Genomic DNA, 25,670 nt, shown 5'->3' on the forward strand with positions numbered 1-25,670 from the left:
TAGATTCTTGGCTGCATTGTAGATTCTTAATTTTCTAACTTTAAAACAGTGGCATTTAAGTCGACACTGCAGTTCAAACTGAGTGTGTACCAATCACTTCAGTTTTTTAAATAAAATCCTCTTATCTGAATGCTGCAAGAGTCTTTGATTTAAATTGTAATGCGAATACCTTCAATTTTAATCTCTTACAAAAAATATGATGCATTAAGTAGAACCTCTGCAAAAAATACCTTCAAAATATCCCTCAGTCCCAGTCTCATCAGCTCACTCCGGATGTGGATTCTGAAGTCCAGCTCTTCACCTCTAATAATCAGGGCATTAATGAGCTGCATACACACAGTCTGGGGGGAACAGCACCACATAGATGTAATTAAACCTGGATGTACAGTACATGGGAAAGGTTATCACAGTTTCAGAATTATTTTGCTCACAAATGAAATCTAACTTGAAAGTCTCTTGGTACAGTGCTGTTAGCAAACACTGACAAAGCACTGTCAAGTTAAATTGATAAGGCAGTGCACATACATTTATCTCTGGAGTAATAAACCTAACAAAGTTATTGTTGGCTTTAGGGCAACTGCTTCTGAAAAATAAACTTAATACCCATTAGGACTTCATGAAGAGACATAACTGAACATGCAGGTAGAGTCAATAAGCTAAAGAAGAGTTTAGAGCATGACTGGCAATGAATAGATTCTGGTATAAAGTACTCTACGTCAGTCATTACCTTCAGAGCCACCATTGGCTTGTTCATTCCTGATAGCAAAGGCTGGAACCGTTCACAGTCTAATTCTTCAGCATTTTCTGTAATAGCTTCCAGCACACGTTCATGGCTGAATTTTTTTAAACAAAAAAGGGAGATTTATTAAACCGCAGTAAGTTTACACCTGGATAAGGCGCTGCAAATTCATTCTTAGAGCCACCGAGTGTAATTTATGCTGCATAAAACAACAGGGTTTACAGGAAAGGAGGGAACATTGACAAATTAGTGGATTACAAAAATATTGGCCAGAAATAGAACCAGCTGAACCACTCTAGGAGTTAAGCAATGATAACTGTAATTATTCCTCGCACCAACATACACCTTTATTTTGAAAAACGATTTACTTTTTACCAACATTTTAGAGTACTAAAGGCTACAAAAAACTTTAAGTCATTCATTTTGAGTACACTGCTCTTTTAAACTCTGATATATAATCCCTTTCTAAGCACTATATTGACAGTGTAACACTTGAATTTTATGTTTTTGTATTGAATTGTTAATCATATTGCATTGATTGTATCCATTTTATAAAATCCACATGATGTCTTATGTATTTTACCATTGATAATTAATAATAATAATAATTGCTTACACTTATATAGCGCTTTTCTGGACACTCCACTCAAAGCGCTTTACAGGTAATGGGGTCTCCCCTCCACCACCACCAATGTGCAGCATCCACCTGGATGATGCGACGGCAGCCATAGTGCGCCAGAACGCTCACCACACATCAGCTATCAGTGGGGAGGAGAGCAGAGTAATGTAGCCAATTCATAGAGGGGGATTATTAGGAGGCCATGATTGGTGAGGGCCAATTGGAAATTTGATGTCTCAGTGAGGCCAAAGGAAATTTTCCACTTTATGTGGATGATAAAGTTGATTTTGATTCGGATGATCCAATCAATGTACTGTAATTTAAAAATGCATACCTGGATAAACCTTTTGCTAATACAAAAGTATTCTGTTTACCGAGATTCCTCAACTGAAAACAAGACAAAGTTGCTACGGCAAAGGAGCACTTACAGGTTTTCAGGTTGTTCCAAGATGCAGATGGCCGACAGCAATTTCACAGCATCCACCATCATGTGAGGAACACGGGGGTCAATGGCTTGGACAAGGAGCCTGATTCCGTTATCTGAATTCAGCATGGCTTTCAAACCAAACTGACCAGGAAAAAACAACACATCTGCATTTTTACATCTACACCTTGACCAAGGACTGGACAAAAACCGCCGATTTCATGTGTAAGACAAGTTTGCAATAAGCCTAGGAAGTTCAGTTAAAAAAAAACAGTAAATGTAGTAATCAATGATCTTCACATAATTTTAAAACACAAGGTAATAAACTTAAGATGAATTGCACTGCACAAGTAATAAGATTCGCCATGGGGATCGGGAAAACTAAAACACAAATGTAAGACTAATTAGCAGGAAATGACTAGACAATATATTAAGCAATTAATAGTTATTTACCTTGTTGTTCATGAAAGCTTTTAGGCACCTGATAATTTCATGTTGACACTTAACACTGATATTTCTGCAAAAGAACAACCATGAAATGAAATTATGTAATATACTTCTATTTTAATAAACACCTTGCAGACTTTCAGAAAGTTAAAAATGAAATTAATCCATACTAAATAAAGAGATATTTACGTATAGGATTCCTCCTTGTCATCTTGCAGCTTCTTCAAAATATCCAGCAGAAGTGCCAGCCCTTCATTGCCAAATGTCTGAACCCAGCTAGAAAACAAGAATGAAATAACTGTGAAAACAGTTTTGCTAAAACAAAACAGTTTTAAAAAAAATCAAAGGAAACATGCATGGTTAATTCACTAATTACTCCAGTTTTATTGTCCTTCAACTTTAGATCCACAATGAATGACAGAACATTATCAAATCTATTCGAGGCACATTTCTATCTCCAGTATCTGCATTAAAAACAAACAACGAAACAATATTTCATTTTGTGAATGGATACTGGTGTTCTTTACCAGTGATGGAAAGTAAAGAGAAATTTCATTATAAATTTCTCAATACTGGCAATGTCCCTGGCTCCACTGCAAAAATGAAAATAAAACTCCTTGCTTGTAAAAATCAAAACCTGTGAATGTAAATGAACAGCTGTGCAAAAAGTTCTTAACCTTCAAAATAGCCTTGATTAATTTAACGTACTTGAATTAACTGATTGCACAGATACATTCTACATTCCATGTGGTATCTTAAATCAAGTTTCTAAAGCAGTTGGATGGTGTTAATATCTATGGCTAACAGCTGTGAAGTAAAGAATAAAACCTCCCCAGAGTTCAATTATTTGGTTACTTGAGCTTTGTTAATTGCTTTACCTGACTGGATTGTTGCTGAGAGAAACTCGCAAAGATTCCAGACAGCTGAGCAACTGATTTTCTCTTAGCTCCATCTTCAACTCCTGGATGTACATCACAGCTGACTTTGAACTCTCTTTCTGACTTTGGCCCTGGAAGAAAAAAAGAAAGGGAAAATGTATTTTACAACCGCAGACAATATAAAAAACACACAAAAACACAATACACATAAGAACAAAAGAATGAACTGTTGAGCAAGGCTATGGCCACAGGTAGAAATGAGAAGTTGAATCCGTTTATTTTTAAATAGGGAAATCTGTACCTCTGTTCTGAGGGGCACAGTACTGGTAATAGCCAAAGACTCTTAAACCAGTTCTAAAAATAGCTGTGCAAGTTCTAATTAATCAGCAATATGTTAATGTATTGTTTTGAACAGCCTTTACCATATCATAAGCCATTTTCTCAGGTGAGAAAGGGAGTAACCCAGGGCCTGTCACAGAAACAAGGCAGCAGGCAGGACTGAACATTCACAGCTACTGGAGAAACAGCAGGCCATTGCAGGGCCATGGAGAAAGAGGTATTATAGAACAGCCAATCTAATCTAGGCAGGATTTCTTTGGGCTGAGGGAAGAAGCTGGAGCACCAATAAAGAAAACACTTCAATTTTTTTCAGGAAGATTTTTCAGGAAGATTTCACGCAGACACAGCCCAAGGCCAGACTCAAACCCTGGACGGCAGGATTGTGAAGCAGCACTACGAGCTGACCATACTCATAATAAGTGGAGTCAAGAGACAAATACAAACTACATAACTCCCCGTTATTTTAAAAAGCCACTCGTACATGTGCAAGCCTAATATTAAAACCCATAACAAGTGGTCCTTTTTCTTAAACAATGAAAACAAACATTTAATTGATTTTAGACACATCTCTGCATTTGTAATATCTTTTGCACCATTCTTCTTCACATTTACATCCTAATCATTAACATATTCAAGGTACAACATCTTTTCTTAATCCGATTTTCACAATCGATATTCTGCTGGTATATTAAGGGTTTGACTAATCCTGCCTGTTGTCCTTGGGTTTAACGAGGGATCAGCAAATGCAAAGGTTCAGTTAAGGTTATGGTTTAGCTTAGACATTTCCCTTCTGTTCACAGCTGGAATATGACGGGACTTATGGAGACAAGCCTGAGTTTGAGACTTACAGCTTTTGAGGTGTGTAGGTACTGGGAAACCATTTCCCTCTTAATAGCAATGTCCTTCTCTCTCAGAGGCTGCTGCTTCTCCTCATTCAGATTCATGTCCACCTGCAAAACACCAGGAATGGTTCCTCACAAGAGTTCCTTACATTCATTTGGGGTACAGATGACTACATCAAGTGCTTCAAACGCCTTTTTTCAAATACCAAACTACCAAAGCCTATTATCTAGTTTTGCAACATTTACAAAACATGGACCACCCCATATACTAAACCTTCATTTCAGCACCAAAGATTTCACTGGAAACATCTAAACTGTTGCATTAGTTTAAAGTGTGCTCAGACAAAACACTGACAAAGAGCACTAACAGGGTGCTAAGTAGATTAAATCATAAAAGGATATTTATAAATATATAGAAGGCAAAACAAATACAACATCCTGTTTGTATCTTCCCGCAAGCTGCACAGTGTCTGAAAAGGAAGTCTGCTGCTATTTTATGAACATGTTTTAACGTTCACTTCAGATTTCCAATTCAGAATCTTGGGTTGGCTAGGTTTTATACGAAACAAGAGAAGAATGTTTGATAGGTACGAATAAAGACTATAACATAAACATGCAGCTTAAATCATCAATTTCATCAGTTTCCCTACGGGATTAATAAATTATTATCTATCTATCTAAATGTAGACCCTGCAGCTGCTAATTGCTATTTTTATGAGCCTTGTAAAGAACATCCCTCTTTTGGCATTTTCTTCCCTAACCCTCCGAGAACAGACAAGATCTGACCCACAGTACCAGGCCTCACAGGACAGGAGGAAGTTCAGAGAGACTCACCAGCATCTGCTCAAAGAGCTCCAGCACGTAATCATCAGGGTGGTCGTGCAACATGGCAGCCTGGGCCGGAACCTCATAATGGGCTGCAGAAGAGTGCCGATGGCTGGGGATGTGTGGCTTCTCTTTGTCCTTCTTCATCCTCATGCTGGTGAACCTCTCCAGCTGTGTGAGGTGTGGTGGTGAGGAACGGGTAGACATTAGCACAATCAATGCACACCTCAGTTACCCGTTTGTCCACCAGGTGGCGAAACAACTGAAAATATGTACTGTATACCACAAGTTGATAGATATTGATCCTGTGAGGGAAATTGCAGCACTGCAAGTACTGTATATAACAGTGTTTATATATATCGGTGAATTGTGTTATATACTGTACAGCACTATAAACATCAAAGTTTAGGCTTCACTTACAATTACTGGAATTTGAAACATGAAATTCCTTCAGAAGGATTCTGGTACATGACGCATAGCTAATTTGCCACTAAATATTATTCAAGGTCAAAACCTTGAATGACAGATTCTAGAACTGTCCTTCTCGAAAAGAAAAATTGATTCCCATCACCTGAAAGCCAAATATTTGTATATTAAGGTTTCACCAAGGAATAAAATGTTTAAAAAACAATTTAGCTCATCTAGCTTCCTAGAACAGTTCACATTTTTCAAAAAAATGTTTACTTTTTTCAAACAAAGACATCTGGAAATGATCTCAAATGTTTACTCACCAACAAACCCCCCCAACTACCAAAGCCGGCTAGATCTTTATAGGCAATGAGAACCCAAAAGTGCACAGAGCTCAGGGAAATACTTCGCATGAAGCCTAAATACTTGCTTGCTGTTCAACTCACCTGTACTATAGCATCTGCTCCCTTTACTTACCTGGTCAACTCCTGCTTTTGCAAGTCAACATAAAAATGGGACTTTCCCATAAAAGCCCATCTTAACGGGGCGTTAGACGAAAGCAGAGAAAGCGATGAGGAAATGCTGACAGCCATCGAGAAGAACTCCGATGCTGTGAGCATTTGAATGAATGTCATGTCATGTGAATGCCATGTCAGTGAAGGGTGTAGCATTGCAGCTGAAGCCAAATAACTGCCTAATGTTCCCCGGAGGCAGAGGACTCGGGAAAAGACATTGACCGAACCAAGGGATCCAACAATGAAGGGGCATGCACTTGCAAAAAAAAAGGCGCAGGCTCTTTTATTTTGTTACGGGATCGAAGGAGGGGTTAGTAAAGAGACGAGGGCACAAGGGCGACGAGCGAAGGGCAAGGAGCAAAATCAGGACTGCACTCCTACCTCATCTGGAATCAGCCGCTTGAGAGTCTGTTGAAAGGGAAGAAGCGAAGGGCAGGAGAGAGAGAAAGTCAGTGAGACAATAAGAACACCCAAAGGAAACTACCCACTAGAGATGAGCAGAGGACAGCAGAGTGAGCAGCACAGTGATCACAGGGAGGGACTAAGAACGTGAGAGAGCCACATAACTAATACAGAGCGACGACGGCTTACTCAACCAGCTCTGTACCACACGCAGATAAATGCTTGCACATTTAAACATTAAAGAACGTTCTGCCACTCTTGCCACCATGCACTACATAACTGATCTAACCAACTTTAAATGGTGGAAAATCAGAGAATAACTGTGTTGGTTTTGATGAAACCAGAAACCGAAAGGAGTTCTAACGCTATTTATTTCTACTTCTGTTTTTTTTTTTTTATGGATTGCGGGGATATTAAAGGTAAAACCTGTCTCTTCTGTGGGTTGGAAATGTAGTTAATTTTTTTCTTTTGTCCTTATTCCCTTTGCCATCCCTTTCTAAGTCATTTTGTGATGTTGCGATATTTATTAATGTAGCCTGTCTACTAATGATCCCCCTATACTGTATTTGGTTAGCTACAAGTGAACACAGACACTAAATTTAATTTATGGTCCCCAACCCCACCCTAGTCCATTCAATCTTATGGGAAAAGCCTCCCACTTTAAGTTGCATGGGCAAAGTTCATGCTCTTCCAAGATTCCAGTCCCAAACCCTACATTATTACATTGTTCTCATGAGGAAAAATTTCCCTTTGTACGTCATTTCACAACATGTCACGGCTTTCTGGTCTCTAACACCAATGTTTATCAGAGACTGATATATGATATTATAAAAAAAAATCTGGTAAAGAAAACCTCCACACTGCACGAAATGAACTTCTCATGCATTGTTCTCATTGAGGATGCTAGGACCTGGGTGTCTTATGTGACACATTTCAGAAAATACTGGGCTAAAATAACCTATCTTCTATCAGCAGATGGCACTACAGGTCAAGATATACACTCTGAAGCTCTTTGCCTTTGTACCACTTCTAAAGGGCTCAAGGGGGTGTTGTTGTAATACAAATTCTGCTTCTTTTACTTAATGACTTTTTACTCCTTACAGAACACAGAGCATGAAGATAGCTTGCAGTTTTAAGGTATATTACCATTTATCATTTTGAAAAATTGTATTTCAAAATGTAAGACTGTTGTATATGTTTTAAGAGTCAGTGACATGGTGGCATGATGATGATGATGAAGACGACAATGATAATATTCCTTATGCTTAAAGGACACTCAACTCAAAGTGCTTTACACGTAATGGGGACTCCCCTCCACCATCACCAATGTGATGATCATGGCAGCCAAAGTGCGGCAGAACATTCACCACACTCCAGCTATCAGTGGGGAGGAGAACAGAGTGATGAAACCAGTTCAGAGATGGGGGTTATTAGGAGAATATGACTGGTAAAAGCCGGGAGAAATTTGGCCAAGACACCAGGCTAAGCAACATCCCTACTCTTTTTGAGAAATTCCATGGGATTAGTAATGAGTCGGGGCCTTCTGAAAGGATGGCGCCTTTTTACATGATAGATGACAGGCTCCACGTTACCATGCCTCATACTTGGAAAAGGGTGCTTTTCTAATACCAGACATATGTTGTGCAGCTGTCTGATAACAGATGTATGTATTTTTGAGCTCTGGGTTCACATGCAGAGCATTGCCCATCTGAGCCTTGCATTTGAAAAGCTGGGTTTGTTCAAATTACTGTGTACAATCACTGGGAAACACATTTCGAATGATCACTTTTAATCACTGGAAAGTAGTCATCGGCAAGAAATTAACTGTTCCCAGTCCCGATTCAAAGACTCAGCACCTGTACAACCAGAAAAACCTGACTCAGTAACCTTGCAAACCAAGTGAAATTCCCATGGTCAAGCAGTCATAAATCTACAAACACACTTCAAAGGAAAACTACTTTACCTTCCAAATAATTATAATCTTTCCACCTCTGCCCAGAGTTATAGTAAAACGCATTTAGTCAAAAGCTAAAGTATATTAATTTACTTTGGGTGAAACGTAACCACCTTTTCCCTTTCCTTGGAAATAATCTTCAGTTCAATCACTCCTAGTAATTGTCAGCTAATTAAAGAGTGTTTCATGTACATCAAAAATGAAAGGAGGCACAATTAAATGTGATCAAAGCGTGGTCTTTCTATTGTGCTTCTCCATTGCACACCTCTTCATATTTCATACATTTCTCCTATCAATTTTTAATTGAATATGGACACTCTAGAGATTCACAGACAGAAAATATCTATTCTGGTATTTCTAGGACATAGCTTGTGCTCGGCATAGTAAGACAGCAGCAGATTACAAACAATAAAGCTCATTGTTGCGGCTATGATACCAAGTATACGGTTCTGAAATACCTATCTTGTGACATGCATGACGTGGAACTTAAAAAAAGGGTGATAAGGTTCTTGCAAAAGCATGGGAGGTCAATATAACTACTTTGAGAACTACCAACAAAAAATGGGGATTGAAGGGATACGTAATGGCCTTTGAAACAATGTAAGCTTGGTTTTTAATTAAAACCTTTTTCTATCAGACTTAGGACCCTGCAGTTCCATCCTCTGTCTATCTACTTGATATCTGCTTTAAATCTACAATGATAACCTGTCACAACTGACAGGCAAAAGCGACAAAGTTCAGTCCTATGTCTCTTGCAACACATTACACCTTATTTTGTGAAAGCTTCCTCATTCACTTCTAAAATTAGTCAGGATGAGGTCAACACACTCAAGCTTTACAGCCTCAGCTACAATAACACAACTAGATATTTGTATTTGATTTGGATTTTTTTTCTCCATACTTACAACTTAATGCTTTTTTATTCTATTGAACTGCAAGGGTTCAATAATAATTCTGTGACTTCAACGTTCCAGAGATGCATAGACCCATACTTTAGTATGAACCAGCCATGGAAACCCAAAAAAATGAAGTTCTGTTTAAATGTGTTTAATCGCCACCGTTCACCAAATTGAGGCCTGCATGATGTTCTTTACCGCCTGTCACCTTTACACAGATATAGTATCAGGATGTTAGAGAAGTAATTAGCTCATCTTGGCAAATTAGGGCCAATACAATCTTTAAACTATGTGAACAGCACTTCAAATTCATTTGAAACAAAAACTGGTCTGGAAACAAACTGCCCAACTTTCTCCTTCTTTAGTGACTTGTGATAAGCATTTGATACCAGTTTACATCTGTGAGCGCATTCCGACATCTGCTTTCTTCATCTCTGTGCTGTCCTCAAACAGAAAGGTTACTGTTGTAGCGGCAATGCTTATTAATAATACAGGAATTAAGTTTGCTGTCCCCCTTGCCAGTCTCTCTCCCTCATCTCTGTGGTGCTGGATACAGACAGACCATTCCATGTGGTTCTGATTTAAGGTGTTATTCTGTCTGATAGAGTTTCCTGATAAGGAACAACTCCCTGGGCTGAGGTTCTCCAGCCTCCCTAATGAATGTTCATCTCTGGCGTCTTTCTGTCAGGAAGATTCCAAGGGAGAGTCTCATCCCAGGTTGTCTACAACCCTAAGGTCAGAGAGCATTGTTACTCATCCTCCACCTTGATCAGCCAATCAGGAACTGGTAGGGCAGGGTAACTCCACATGGGTCTCGAATGCCCGCAAAACTTTGAAGTTCAATGATGAACCATAGTTCCTCCAGATAAAAGAGGTAGCACAGGGCCCAGAGGGTGCCCCTCCAGGACATTCTCAGACTCAGCTTGGACAATCACGTGACAGCCAGTGTGTCCGAGTGCCAGGACTTTACTTTGTTCTAAGAGTCAAGACCAGAGGTCGCCCGCGCGTAACCAAAGGATCTGCCCGAGGTTAGCCCAGCAGCAAGCCTCGTGAACCGCCGGTAACCCACCGTCAATGGTCGCCAGATCAACGAGTACACTAAAGCCCCAACTGTTAGTATTCAGGACTAGTGCTACATCGGGAACGAACCGGTCTTCTTCCTGTCTAAAGAGTGTGACTTGCTCGGACCTGCAGCCACTTTTCAGGTGCACAAACTCTGCTAGTTCAGCCAGGTCCTCAGAGAGGCACCACAGCAGGATTCTCTCCCTCCTTCTCCCACACCTCCAGCCGAACCAGGGCTGCCTGGCACTGGGCCAGAGGACCCCGACTGGACGCAGCAACAGCCTGTTGCTGTTCCCTTGTGTCCGCGGGAGATCTGAATCCACATAAATTGGATGAGTATTCAAAATTCGACATTGCAGCTCGAGAATTCAATTGTTACCTCAATCCCAGTTGATGTCAATTTAATTCCTATGAATGATGTACTTGCTTTTGAGTATCTAGTGTAGACGTTGTACTCAAAAAGCTCATTAACAAAATAGTATACTGAATGTATTTATCTCTTGGTATTTGTAACTCTTCGTGATTTAATATATAACTTTTGTATTCTGCTAATGCTCAATATAAGAGCTGTTATGTTTTATGTATTAATATTTTATGTATTAGTAAATGTATGCTCGTGTATTATTGTTTCTGTATTTCTAATAGCCAGCAAAGAATCATTTTGTGATTTACTGCTACAATTAATAATTGTCCCAGCACATGCACAAAACCCCTACACTGTACTCGCTTGTGTGACTGCTAGGTTCTACGAGCTATAGCTCCACATTGTCATTCATGGTAGAAAAGGAAAGCTTTTTTTTTAATTTCAGGCATTCCCTCATTCATATTTAATGAATCAAGGTCTGAATGCATGAACCATCCCAGCTACCTGCTGCTTAAAATTCTTTCTGTATCTAAGAAAAGGGAAAACGCACCCTCTTCCTTTGTCTCCACCCCTCTAAATGTAAGTCACAAAAGTGCAAAAATTGTTTTCATAATTTACAATATTATTTGGGGATACCGTGTTTTAAGAGTAGCAGTATAATTCAGGTCCATAAAATTCCCACATTTACAAAATTTTAAAATGGAGATTGTGCAATTCTAAATGACTAACAAAGGACTATGGACTTACCAACAAAATCAAGCAACGCCCAGTATATCTTTCACTGAATAAATGTCACGGAGCGGAATTAATTAAATAGAACCACTTTATAAGCGACTAAGATATTGTGTAGCCTCAATAACCTTAAATAAAAGCTTTAAGATACAAATATCTATATAAGTAAACAATGTGGCAGTCTGTGTAGATCTAGTCACCAGTTCTAACTTGGTTTTAATCATAATGAAGTTATACTGTAACTGAACACACAAGGTAAAGGTTCTTTAGAGGTATAATACAGCATGGACTACTCTATTTGGAAAAGTCCTTTTGATTCTGTACACGATGGGAAACAGGGCACTGCTAAATTAATTAACAGTCACTGATAAGTAATATTTTTAAGTACAAATACTTATATACAGTGCCTTGCAAAAGTATGCAGACCCTTGACTAATTCTCTCATTTTACTGAATTACAAATCCTACATTGAAATTTTGTTCTCGGTGATATTTTTATTTTAAAACACTAAAACTCAAATTTAAATATTTTAATGTGACAATGTTTTATGTTAGAAAATATTCTTAAGAAAAACAAAAAAAAACTGAAATATGCTGTTTGCATAAGTATTCAATCCCCACAGTTTAATATTTTGTAGAGTCACCTTTTGCAGCAATAACAGCTTTAAGTTTTTTGAGGAAAGTGTGTGCCAGTTTTGCACACTGTTCAGGAGTGATTTTGGCCCATTCTTCCAGGCAGTATTGCTCCAGGTTATTCAGGTTAGTCGGATGATGCTTGTGCACCGAAATTTTCAAATAGTGCCACAGAATCTCAATTGGATTGAGATCAGGGCTCTTACTGGGCCATTGTAGGACATTCACCTTTTTGTTGAGCCACTCCAAAGTTACTTTGACCTTGTGTCTGGGATCATTGTCCTGCTGAAAGATTAACTTTCTCCAAAGCTTCAGTTTTTTAGCAGACTGAAACAGGTTCTCTTGTAGTATTTTGCTGTATTTTGTAATTTTGCATAAGTTTAATTATATATAGTAAGTACTGTATATATAATATTTTAAGTTTTATCATATTTTTTTAAAATATACCAATTTATATACATAAATCCCAAACTTTTTTTTTCATTTTACATGTAAACTGCGGAATGTCCCCCCCCCCCACAACTCCAGATAAGAGCAGGTCAGCATTCTTTGAAATCTTATATGCTTGTACCCACTGCATTCTTGTCTAGTTTCTGTTTATAAAAAACCCACAACACTAAACAGAAACTCTGGCTATTTGTCAGGTAACTAACTAGTTCCCTAACATTTGTTAGGAAACATGGGTGACAAATGTGTTAGATGTAAGCAAAGGAATATTTTAAACACTTTTATTGGAAATAATGTGTAACAGTAGGTGTTCATAACACTACTTTTATTTCATGATCCATACAAAACAAAATAGGTGTCAAACAGAATCAGAAGTACTTTACCACTATATGAACCATTTGGGCTAGCTGTTTAAGTGGGTATGAATTTCATGGAAAAAACACTTCTGATAATTATAATTCCAATTTCAAATTACTTTGTAAAGAAAGCAAAATGTGAAATTAAATTTCAACATGCCTCACTGGCTCATGGGTGTCAGAGTTAACTATATAAATGAATAATCAGACCGGAAACATGACAGATTCTCTTCCTGGTACAGTCTTTGTCAAGAACGAATTTTTTCACATCATACCACACACAACGGCTGTTTCAGTACCGCACTCTTTAAATAACTCCCCTTGGGAGGGGCTTTAAACAGACCCAGATTGCCAAATTACACCAAAAGAGAAGTCTACTTGAGTAACCTCAATCCCGCCAACTACACATGAGATTTCAAAACAGCGCAGGTCATCTTCAGTTTGTAGTAATATTGGCCACCGATCCAAAAATATATATTATTACAGGGCGAATAGTCAAAATACATCCATTAAAATGTGCAAAATTTGTGCATGACAAAAACATTCATTCAAATACAAATACCTCTTTGCACAAAAATAGCATTAGTCAGCGTTATTAAGGGATTAACCATACACCTTTCGCTTAAAGCAATAACTATCATGATAAATCCCAACACTGCACTTAAAAACACACTAAATATTAGGAAAATCAAAATCACATTTACAAATTAACAGTCTCACGGAGTGAGACTAATTTTAACGTTTTAGTTTGGACATTCCCAATTCTAAAACTCTGGACCTCAAAACCTCAGATGTTTTGTTCCAGGTAAGGTCACACCTATGTAACCAAAAACTTTATTGTTAGAATGTTGTCAGCAAGAGCACACAATTCCTAGCACATACATTGCCAAGAAAAGACTTGTGAGCCATATAGCAACGGAAATCACAACTTTAATGAAAACCATGATGAACCAAATATTCGAGATCATGGTGTACTTCATGGACCAGTTGCTCAGCAAAGGTCTCCCCAAGAAGTCTGCCAAAGACCATCTAGGTAAACTACAAGGCTACTGATCTCTTGACTGACAAGTCATAAATTGAACTTCCTGGCCAAAACCAAACACTTCTAACACAAGAAGTTTATTCTGAATGTCAAGCATGATGGTTAGGGTATCATGGCCTGGGGCTGCTTTGCTGCATGGCTTTGCATCATTGGCAGAACCATGAATTGACCGTTGGATCAGGAAATCTTGGAGGAAGAGTGTAAGGCCATTCGGTCGTCACCTGAAGCTGAACTGAAAGTGGGTCATGGAGCAAGACAGACCAGATGAAGATGGTTTTTGCATTTTGAATTTAAATAGTGAGAGGAAAATTGAAAAACCAAAAATTGCCTCTAATAACTCCTGTGGCGTCTTTACTGAAACAGTTGCAGTCGTTGTTGTTCCTTTCTAAAACACAGCTTGCAGCTCATTTAAAATGCTCATTTTAACATGAACAAAACAGTATAGGCAATTACATTAAAAAGCTCCAAGAATCAAATGATACTCAGGGCACATTATTAAGAGAAAATGAGAAAGTTCTGTAGGCCTCAAGGGCTGGATTTTGATTTTTTGTTTGTTCAAAAGGATTTCACTGTGTTTGGTCAGGAAAAGGGCACATTGGTTAGCATCAAGGATTTGTTTAACAGTAAAGTGAAGCTACTGCTTCTATACTGCATACTTCAGCTCTGCATATGTGATTCTAAAATAATTGATGAAAATAATTTTCATCCGGGTGTAACCAAAACAAATGACAAAACACTTGTGGCACTGTTAGGTGTTTTGTATGATTTTACTGTGGGTACTATTGCACTGCACAGTGCTGTGCCGATTCATTCCACGAGATGAGGGAATTCCAGTATAAACAGTAAATCAGCTCCACCCTTCCCAAATTATAGGGCTTCAAGCCCAAACAGTATGTTATAAACGAGCAGTTTGCACCAGTTACACAGATGCTCCGATGGCATCTAAGACATATTTCAGTGGGGAAGGAGTAACTAATGGACTACTAAATTGTATTTTTATTTACGGCTTCCATCCATGCCTTTTTAATTGGACACAAAGACCAAAGGACTCTTTTTACCCTAGAGCTTTGATCCCTCAAAACTATATTTAAATGAAAACTAAATACTCCAGTTCATAATGGCAATTACAAAAGTTTACTAGATATCCAGTAATTCAGATGTGCTTCTTAGAAGCAAAAAACATTGACAGCAAACAAAATGACAAATCCTGCTTTAATTTGAAGGCAAACAGAGAACATACTAGCCTTATCTCTAGAAACAAACTCAATGTCAGAATACCTGAAAAACTACGGCACAGTAAGTTAAAATGTGACTAGATTATTGCATAGTACACAACTAAGTACAAATCTAGGTTACATTTGTCAAAGCGTGCAAACAACAGTGAAAAGCAAAAGAACAAAGCAACAGAAAAGCAGCATTCAACACATGACTTAGTGTTTTTATAGATATTTATACTGTTGATTGGTTCCTATAGCAACCACATAACTGGCATACTTTAGAAAGGACGATATCACTGCAAGGTGCAGCCAGAAAATTAACCATTCTTTCTATGACAGCATATGGGGCACACCCTGAGGCTAAAAGCACACTTCCTGCACAATTGTTCATGCAGGAAGTTATCAAGATGTTGTCATAAAAGGGAAATTGATACTTCAGGGCACTGACAAACTGAAGTAGGACGAAGCAGACAGCCATAGTCACCAATGTATGTTTACAGAAAAGCAAGCTTAAAGCAGTACATGCCACTCTTCTAAGACGATACAAGGGGAAACAAATTCAACACAATTCCACTACAAATCTAAAAGAGCAGAAACCACACTATAACAGCTGAAACAAAAGCCACAGACTATATCTAAAAGGGGTACTTAACAATGGACTTCATTGCGTGCATTACCATTTCAAGGGGTCAAATGCTGCAGTTCCATATTAGATATGCAGTTAATTATTTATTACCAATTGCTATAAAACGATCACTGATGTCCCTATTTGTGTTCCATATCAGAACACAAAATAGTTATTTAATACAAGGATATTATATTCAATATTATCTTTTGGGTTTTTTTGTTATTTTGAGTTGAATAGCATGAAAAAGAAATGGGAAAGGGGTGTGTGTATTGTATTCAATCTGAGATGTGGCATATAATTTATTTTGTTCCTTTCTTTACATCATGTAAGTCCTTGAAACGTTTAAACAACAAAGTCTTTTCTCCATTAGGTTATTCAACTAATAAGGAACAGTCTGTAATACTCAGCCTGAGGTGTACCTTATACTGGTTAACACAGATTCCTTTGGATAACCTGGTCTTTTAAAGCCTTAGTACCGGCCTAAGTACTCCACTAAAATGTGAAAGAAACATTGAAAACTTTCTCAATTTTGCCCTGGCCTGTGGGATCACTAATATGTATGGCCAGTTAAGAAATTACTACATCCACTACTACTCCTCCCTCAGTAAAGGGTTCTGCAACTGTAATCTGCAGCTATCGCAATACATTATACATCCACAAAATACAAAAGCAATGTCAGAGAAAAACTACAATAATCAGTAAAGCAGTAATATGCCTAATGTGTCAGAAAATGAATAAAATATATAAAGTTGGCTGTGAAATCTTTTTGTTCAAAGATCTGAGTGTCTCAAGTTTTCGTGTGTGAAGTTTTAACTTTTAACAGGAAGTCTTTCATGCTAAATTGATTTTTTACGTTTCATTAGCTCTAATCTTCATGGCTTGCACTTTTGCTTGACTAAACTATATGCAATACGTTCTGCACGGATAAATTGAGCCCCGGAAGTTTTTTTACTTTTTATACCGTCGTTGCAAGAAACGGGATAAAAGCAATGTGGAATTAGAAAGAAACATTTCGATAAAGTGCGCCATGTCATCTAAAGGGTGCATTCATAGCGTTTTAACTTCCTACCAACTTCATGCCAAAAATACTCCTCCGATGATTTCTCGGACTTACTCCTGAATCATTCTGAACTAAAGTGGGTCTAGAGCCACTAGCTGCTGTGTCACTGCTAAGTCCCCTCTCTTATCCTGTATACTGTAGTAGTCGTTTTAGGTTTGTGGCTAAACCGCTCAGGCCAAAGTGTGAGGACACAAGTAGCAGAGTAAACAGCACGAGGAGAGCTGCTGGGAACAGCACACTGACCCCAGATTAATCACTCCAGTAACCACCAGGAACTCTGCACCCTGAAACAGCACTGGCTCCTCACAACAGACACTACCTAATCGCAGCAACCGGAACCAGACGTTACTCAGCTACACTGTGTGGCTTACGCGCTGGTTCAACTTCCGAGACAGTTTCAAGAGGCTGCAGTCTTTCAAACAAATACCCTCGCTTGTCTTAACTTTTCCTGTTAGCTTGTGAGGCATGACTCCAAATCCAAAGAGCTCACCCCTGGCAGTTAAACCCTCACAGACTCGGAAGGCACTGGGGAGCCCCTGAAATGTTAAACAAGCTGGGATGCGCCTCTTCAGCACAGCAAGTAATTAGCGCACTGCTGCAAACTCAGTGAATAAGAGAGGACAGTTAATTGACAAAAGCAGGAAAAAGTTATGTTGCACACACTGCAGATCTTAAGTGTATTTAAAAAGTGGGTCACTCTGTTTGCCTGAGAGGAAATTGTTTCCAAGACATTGAGTTCAGCAGCCTTCAAACAAGGGGCCTCCATTTATCAGTTTCTGGGCTGGACTACGACACTTTTTAGTTTTAAATGAACGTCTGACAGTAGTCACACAGACTTAGAATGAGTTTAGAAATAGCACAACCTACTGAGCCACCTGCCCCCCTACATTTTCACATACTTTGCATCCAACACAATTTTCTATGCAAAGTGATTTAAGGGAATTCAATTTTAGGGAAATTCTTGCATGAATATACTTAGTGCACTAAAGTGATCACTGGGTATAGCACTATAAAAGTAATCTTCAGCATCACTCTCATATTACATATCTTTAAAGGTATATTAAATGCCGTAACAGCCTACGCTTAACAGACTTAGCAACCTAAACAGGTAAAAAGATGGCAGATCATTTAAAAATTGTGCAGAAAAACGGTACATCATAGTCGACGTTTAATGACTCAACCAGAAAAGTTCAATAGCACCTAAGAGTATCATTACTATTACGCATGAGTACCTAGAGAACAGTATTTGGCATTCTTCTGCTGACTGCAGCAGAGCAGACACTATAAGAGCCACTCAAAATAGGAAGATTAAACAGATTAATGTCTGTTGAATGAAGAAAATGAGCTCAGCCCACGCAGTTTCCTTAACGGGTCATAACTTCTGCCTCTGGTACACCATGAGAACTGTAAGCCACTTAAGTGTCAAGGTCTGTAGTGAGGTCTCATTTAGTGGACAAAAAAGCCCACAGCTTGTGCCATACAGTACAGTAACTAAGCAAGCTATCTTTGAGTTAACTTGAATTCACTAGTTTTTACACAGTTTGCAAATACTTCAATATGACATTGAGGTTTGTGCTAGGTTTATTTCAATTTCTAATGCTACAATACTGTAGCTTTACATTCCCAGCAATAAAACCCCACACTCTTTGTTTCTATCCTAATCAAGGTAAACTACAGAAGCTACTTTATTTTTTCTTGGAGAAGAAATAGTAAATCCTATAAGATTATAAGAATATACGTATGAGATCTATGGCTATAGACTCTTTTGATATTACTTTTATGCTCTAATTGACCTACTATAATTACTAATTATTTCTTACTTTAGGAAAATTCCATTTAAAACAATTAAGTTTACACATATAATACACATAAAAATTATTATTATTGTGCAACAGTACAAAAGGTACAAAACCCATTTTTTCTCTTGTGCACACAAGCCAGGCACCAAAGCAAAACTTAGCTACAAAGGTTAAGGAGGATCTTCTGATTATTAGTTAGGACAGCACAGAAATCTAATTCAGAATAAACATAGGGGGAAGATTACAAAACTGATTTCCAAAATAATCTTGAATCATTATCCATTTGTATCAAAGCAGGGTTCTTCATTTCATTTTACCATAAGTACACAGCGTGAAAGCACTTAGAGGCTTTTACTCTTGTGCTTCCCCATCGTTAGACACTGCAAAAAAGTGTAGCTAAGAATGTCAATTAGCAGCTTCTGCAAAATTTCCTTTTTCCTCTGTTTACCGAGTGAAGCTTCATCTGCAACACAGCACAAACTATCCATGCCTGAAAAGACACCAGAAAAAAAACACAAGCAGAGCCTTCACCACTTCTCCTTTTGGTGTCAAAGACAGGAAGCAACCTCCTTGCGTGTAACTCAGTAAGCAAGCAGTTGGCTCTTCACACAGTAGTGCAGACAGTAGAAAGCATCGGCAAGCTCTTCACATGAAACAGGAAATAAGGCCGAACCCAAGCACCAATGAAAAGCTGGCAGCACGTGCATTTCAGCAACTCATCTAAACATGCAACTTAGTCTTCTGCAATCGGGTGTGTGCTTCTTGCGAAGCACATGTTCACTCAGTTCCAGTGCTAAAGTGATTCCCAGACTCCCCAAAAAAATTTTTTTTACAGACAGGGCTGAAAAAAGAATCCCCTTTGCACAAATGCTAATTTGGGGAAAAACATAAGTTTCTAACAAAACATGTTTGTTCTTTGTACTACTACATGTTACAGGGAGACCAATTTAAAAACAGAGCACACTGTACTCAGCTACTCAACAAGATCAGATATAAGGCTAAGACTCAGGGCTGAGTCACCAGAATGCAGCAGGTCAGCGAGGTCTTTGATCATCTGGTTGAAGGGAGGTGACCAGTTTGAGGAGGAGGTGTGTAAACACTGACTGCTTTCTCAGCAGCTACCCGAAGTTCAAGCTCCCATTCACATACAGTGAGAAAATACAAAGGCCGAACTTCTGTCAACAGCCGTTCACACCTACGCAGCGAATGTATTTTTAACATGTTTGAAACACTGAAGGGGACAATGCAGATTCCCTGCCTCTAACTTGAAGCTCAGAATAAAATATAAAAAAAGAATATGATTATTTTCAGTTTGTCAGTTTATAAGACAATCTGTCCTTTCTTTTTCTTGGCCAAATATGGCTGATCCAGAAGCCATTTTTGATACACTGTTCAATCCTAATATGATTTGTTCTTAACATCTCCATAGTCTTAAATGATCCAAAAATTAACCATCGTATTCTTCTTGTTCTTTACGTTACTCATCTTTATCCAATCCCATCATTTATTTGGGTCCTGATCATTTATCTACACGTTGTATGTGTTTTTTCACCTAAAAACTTAACTAGTCTCTCAGATTTTGTTTCATAGTTGTGTCTCCTGCATTCATCTGATTTAATTATTCAATTTTCACATTACTATACAGCCCAAAATAAATCAATGGATTAAAACAAACTAGACACACTTGAAGTACTGCATAATACTCCAAATATGAAGACAGTCTCCCTCATTATACTAGGCAAAATTAATTTGCCATTGTACATTTATATACATGCTTGATAAAAACAGAGTACGAAAAATACCTAGTTCAGTAAGAAACGGGAATAGGGGCTTAAATACAACATACCAGAAGGCATACCAAAGTAGATTATCCATTCCAAGAAGCAGCTGATTTGCACTACCTAAACCTATTGGCCAACAGCAGCCTAACAAAACCTGATTCTAAATCTCTGTAGCACTTACACTGATCAATTCTAAGCCTAGGCAATTACCGACATGTACTGCATTAGTGTTGAACAAGTAGGTATGTACGCAAGTCCACAGCAAACAGTACATACGTGTACAAGGTGAGATAAATTCACACTAAAACCAAAACTCTGCTTAGGAGAGGGTAAGGTTTTTCTCATTCCAATACTAATGCCATTCATCTTCAAAAAGCAAACATGAAGCTGAACCTAGACAGGGCCATCAGCTTTGGGGGAAAAAAAGCAAAATAAGGGAAAATGCATTAAAATAAAGGACATGATCGACTGCAATTCAGTTCATTATTGCTTAAACAAGGGCATTTGACAAAGAAAACAAAGAAAGATTGACATGCAATGTGCCACTTTCTTTCAGCAAATAAGGAATAAAAATGTGTCCTTATTTAAAACTATTGTCTTGTAACTTCTGGTCTGCTAATACATGTTGTTACAGAAAATGCAGCTTTATTCACAAGGCAAACTATGATCTGTAACACTACAAGCTAAAAATGGAAACAGTATCTTTCATCGTTCATTGAATTTCTTGTTGAGACCTACTAAAACAGCCCCTGGAGAAAGTGTTCACTTCCTGCCTTCTGTGCAATGCATTTCCTGTCACTGCTCATTTTGTGCTCACAGTAATTACTAAGCAGCATATGCCATAACTGGTTTAAAAATAGCATAACTGTATCAGCTTAGGTGGTCCTCATGAAAAAGATGACAAACTATGCCAAAAGATAGTTTGACATACAGTTTGAGTATCTCAAACTATATTTATGGAATATTTTAAAAACATATATATTGGTTCAACAAAACGGAGGTAGAGATAAATATATAATCAATTGACCATGTTTAAAAGATTAAATGTTTTCTCTCATTTTAATTTGATACATTTCACAGTAACCTCAGTTCTTAATTTATGCTTTGATTGCCAGGCTCTATTCTTTATAACTAATCAACTGGGGGGGGAAAAAGTTCCTAAAAGTCTTGTAGCCTACATTATTAAACCCAGTGCATTGGAGACAAGCTATAGCACAGAACAACTAGTCTGTGCTTGTTGCTTAGTAACAGAAAGAATAAAGGTCATCAGAAGGTATTGCTATCAACTATTCACTTTTTACAAAAAATAGAAATAATCATTATTCTTGGCCACTGTACATTCTCTTCAAAAAAGAGAACTGGATCGCTTTGCCTTCAAAGAAAGGGATCCATAAGAAATAAAAAATCATAATTTACCCTGTATTTCCATGATTTCTCAGTGAAAGAAAACTGGCTTACATACAAATGATTGTAATTATAATTATTTTCATACACACTCCTGAACAGCCATATACTGTACTAAGATCGCCGAAAGTGGGTGGGAATACCAAAGCAGGAAGAAAGCAACACAAAAAAAGATTTTTTTCTCCAAAACAATCCCTCAAAATGAAATGTTTGTCTGTCAGCTGGGCTCAAGATTAATCAAGCAACAACTGTCGAAATACTGTGTATAGAAATTGTGCAACTAGGATAGCTGGATATGACAAATTTAGCGTGCAAGGCTTGTGGTCCCTGTTAACTGAGGTTTGCTGCATCTTAAGCAGGCCCATCGGACAGATAATGCTATTTGAGACCTCTGGCCCTAATTCCTTAAACCATGGACAGCAGGTCAGGGATCGTGATTCTGCTACAGGGGGAGGGGAAAGAGAAAACTGAACCAAACAGACAAACAGGTGGATTCTCAAAACGTACACTCAGGTGACTGAAACAAAGAGGGCTCTAAAAGATGACAGGGCTGTATAAAGAAAGCAATGACTACTTTGAATAGGCTGCTTGAGGTATTCTGAAATCTGATAAGGGGTCGCTCAGCTAAACTCAAACGTATTGCAGCCGAAGCTATAGCAACCAGGACTGAGGAACCAGGTAGGACAGTGTAGACACTTTCTAGATAAATGATCAAAGACACTTATTTCAACAGATTGGTGAATATATGGATGCATTAGTGTTATCCAAAATGGTGATGATGATGGGATCCTTGAATCAATAATAATTCCTTGCATTTATATAGACCATTTAATTCCAAAGGAGCTGAAAGAGTGTTCCCCTTGGGAGGGGATTCACTCCAGTCACCTGTGACGTGCAGCAACTCGACTAATCAGCAGGTGAGACAGAGAAGTCAATGATGGTGGAACTTTCAGTAGGGCAGAATGTACAAGCCCAGAGGCTAATTTAGCCAGGACACTGGGGTTACAACTCTCACTCTTTCTAAAACTGCCAGGGGATTGTTGATGACGACAAAATGGTTACAAAATGCCATTCAGCCCATCTAGCTTGGCAGTTAGTAGCTATGTAATCCAAGCATTTCACCCAGCTGTTTCTTGAAGGAAGCCAGAGTAACAGGTTCAGCATCATAACTAGGCAACTTGTTCCTTACCCTTACAATCCAAAAACGCAATCCTGCCCCATGTGGGGAATAAACTCACAGATCACGGAGAGTCTGACCCGTAGTCAGGACCTCAAATTAATATGAGCCATTAGTGTCTTATTCCAGGAAATCAGTTGTCTTCTTTAAAGAGTCAAGTATTAGAGTACACTGTTAGCTTTATATCCATATACACCACAGTCTGCTCATCTTATCTAAACCCTTGCATCACTAACTCAAGCTAAGAAACAGCATAGCTAATAAACTGCATCCCCAATGGCAGCCTGAGCCATGAGCTGTTCATAGCTGCATCAAGGAATTAGATACAGTACATCTAGGTTGAACTTGACATAAACCTCCCACTTAACACACAATCGGCAAAATTGTTATAAAACATCGTAGAAAATTGTCGTTTTCTCTCAATTCTTTTGAGGCTGTGCCAGCCTCAGAAATAATGCCCAAAAATAATTCCAGGTAAACTGCACAAAAACTACACAAAAAAAGGTAGCTTTGGTGAATAAAACAGGCTGTTTCAGATGTTTCATTTTTAGTGTCACTTTGTGAATTTGACAGTATTTGAGAACTTCTGGAAGAAGAATCCTCAGTGACAGAAAGTCAATTTTAGCATTTAAAGAGGCCACACAAACCTTCCAGCACAGTTACCCTAATAAGATTATTTCTACTTCAACAGTACTTAACCTTAATGTTAGTCCTTCTGTTAAGACTTTTGATAAATCAGTTGACAAGCCTAATAGCAAGAAATAATTCAAGTCCAATTAGTCATCCCCGCCTACACCACAAAAAGTCCCACAACACTATCTGCTAAAGCCTACACTAAGGATGTGATTGCCGTCACATTATGATTTTAACATTTTTAGGCATATTAATGCATTTCCTATCAAATGAAAGGGCAAACAAACACCCAACAGAGCCACAGTATGAATGGATGCTCAAATATCAAAAACCATCTTCAGGAGGATTTAAATATCACCAGCTTATAGAGTGTTCTGTGCCAGATATACATTAAAGACACAGTGTTTACAGCAACAGTTCTTACATAAAAGAACATAATGTTTTGGTAGATTTACTGTAAAATAATTCCACATAGGATTCTGAAGGAGTCATCAGATATAGACCACTCATATCTGAGCACATAGCTATACTCTGCTCATTATGACAGGTTAAAAAGGAATGGATTATTTGCATATATCAGATAAGAGTTCAGAAATGAAACTGCTTGTACAAATAATCGTCATAACACTGAATAGGTATTTGCATATATTATTTGCCAATGCATCAAGGAAAGCAAAATGGTAAGAAATTCAGCATAATCCAACACAGCATTTCTGATCAGTGCCCAGAAAGAGCCCAGAAAGACACCTGATCACCAAACACAAAGAAATCACGAAATTTACTTACTAAAAAATAAAGGCAATGTTGGCTGTCATTTTTAGATACCAAAAAACATTTAAAAAACATCTGCACAAATTGCACTGACATCCATAGCCTGTGGTACTTTTTGCTCTTCTTCCATGAGTAACAGATAAAGGGTTATATCTGAATATTTTTTTTAAAGGAATAACTACCTGGAAAAATATGTCAAATGATTCTTGCACAGAAATATTTAGACCCTTTACATTAGGTTGGCATAACCTACATGAAATAGGAACTAAACAAAAGAAAGCTTTAGGTTTTTGGATCAAGTGTAGTTATTGACCATTCTAAGTGCCTTACCTAACTAGGTTTATTCATAACCGTTACTTAAACCAGCCTTATTTACCTCAATCCACATACCTTTCATTCCTAGAACACTGGATCCCTACGCATTCATTACCTGAATACAGGTTCTTTTATCAAGCAGGTCGCATTTCATTTATCAATTGTCAAAGCAAACACTATTTCGTCATATCATCTTTAAAACAATGGTATGAGAATGCATTAGGCCTCTCTCCTCTGGAATTTATTGATTTCTACAAACCAACAAACTAAAAAGCTGCTGGTTCAAACTAAGTTACCATCTTTGTAGTCCCAATATTATATTTCAGATACAAACATTTTAAAATGCAGTGTTTAATGATACATACAGGGATATAGTTTTAATCTTTATTAATACTTTTAATAAAATGTATATGTGTTTAGAATAACCTATTTTAGAGACTGTCTTTCACATTAACAATAGCCCAAAGAGCCATACAGAAACCTTCTGAAAATCGGAACACAAGAAAAAAAATATACACTTAAGGAATGACAATGAAAATGCCATCCAAGTTTTAAGTTATGATTCCTTTCCATGCATTACAACTTTATTTTAACCTTGCATTTTGACTTTATCTTAAATCCTTTTTAGACCTGAAATGAAGTATAGCATGAATGAAATAGGCTTTAGGCTCAAGCACCTGTGCAAGGTGTAAGTAAAATGTGCCTTGTGACAGGTGCTTCAGGGACACATAATAAAGGTCTGTGTAGTCAATTAGATTATGTTACTGGAAACCACTCACAGCATCACTGATATCTGAGGATGCATTTCAAATAGAGGACAGCTGCCATTCGATTAACATGGCTTTTCCACCTGCATGCCAGTATTACTTCAGTATGATTGACCTCCCCATCGCAGGGAAAATATTAAAAGGGAAATACTGTTTTTTTTTCTATTTTATTTCTGTAGTGACAGCAAATTAAAA

At 37.9% G+C, this 25,670-nt stretch overlaps 1 protein-coding gene across 2 annotated transcripts in view; it reads right to left on the reverse strand.

The window, feature by feature from the left end:
- Positions 1–25,670, reverse strand: part of LOC148650543 (protein diaphanous homolog 1-like) — a 49,954-nt gene that overhangs the window by 17,194 nt on the left and 7,090 nt on the right. The window contains exons 2-10 of one of the 2 annotated variants that reach the window (XM_088604489.1): positions 6,418–6,444; positions 5,123–5,284; positions 4,295–4,396; positions 3,108–3,238; positions 2,419–2,505; positions 2,236–2,299; positions 1,787–1,926; positions 728–833; positions 231–341 (exon numbers count right to left, since the gene is read on the reverse strand). In XM_088604489.1, coding sequence (XP_088460615.1) covers positions 231–341; positions 728–833; positions 1,787–1,926; positions 2,236–2,299; positions 2,419–2,505; positions 3,108–3,238; positions 4,295–4,396; positions 5,123–5,284; positions 6,418–6,444 — 930 coding nt within the window. The remainder of the gene's footprint in view (positions 1–230; positions 342–727; positions 834–1,786; positions 1,927–2,235; positions 2,300–2,418; positions 2,506–3,107; positions 3,239–4,294; positions 4,397–5,122; positions 5,285–6,417; positions 6,445–25,670) is intronic. The other variant, XM_088604490.1, reaches the window with a different exon arrangement.

Source organism: Lepisosteus platostomus, chromosome 13 (genome assembly GCF_059453375.1).
Source record: "Lepisosteus platostomus isolate fLepPlt1 chromosome 13, fLepPlt1.hap1, whole genome shotgun sequence".
Classification (NCBI taxonomy): Eukaryota; Metazoa; Chordata; class Actinopteri; order Semionotiformes; family Lepisosteidae; genus Lepisosteus; species Lepisosteus platostomus.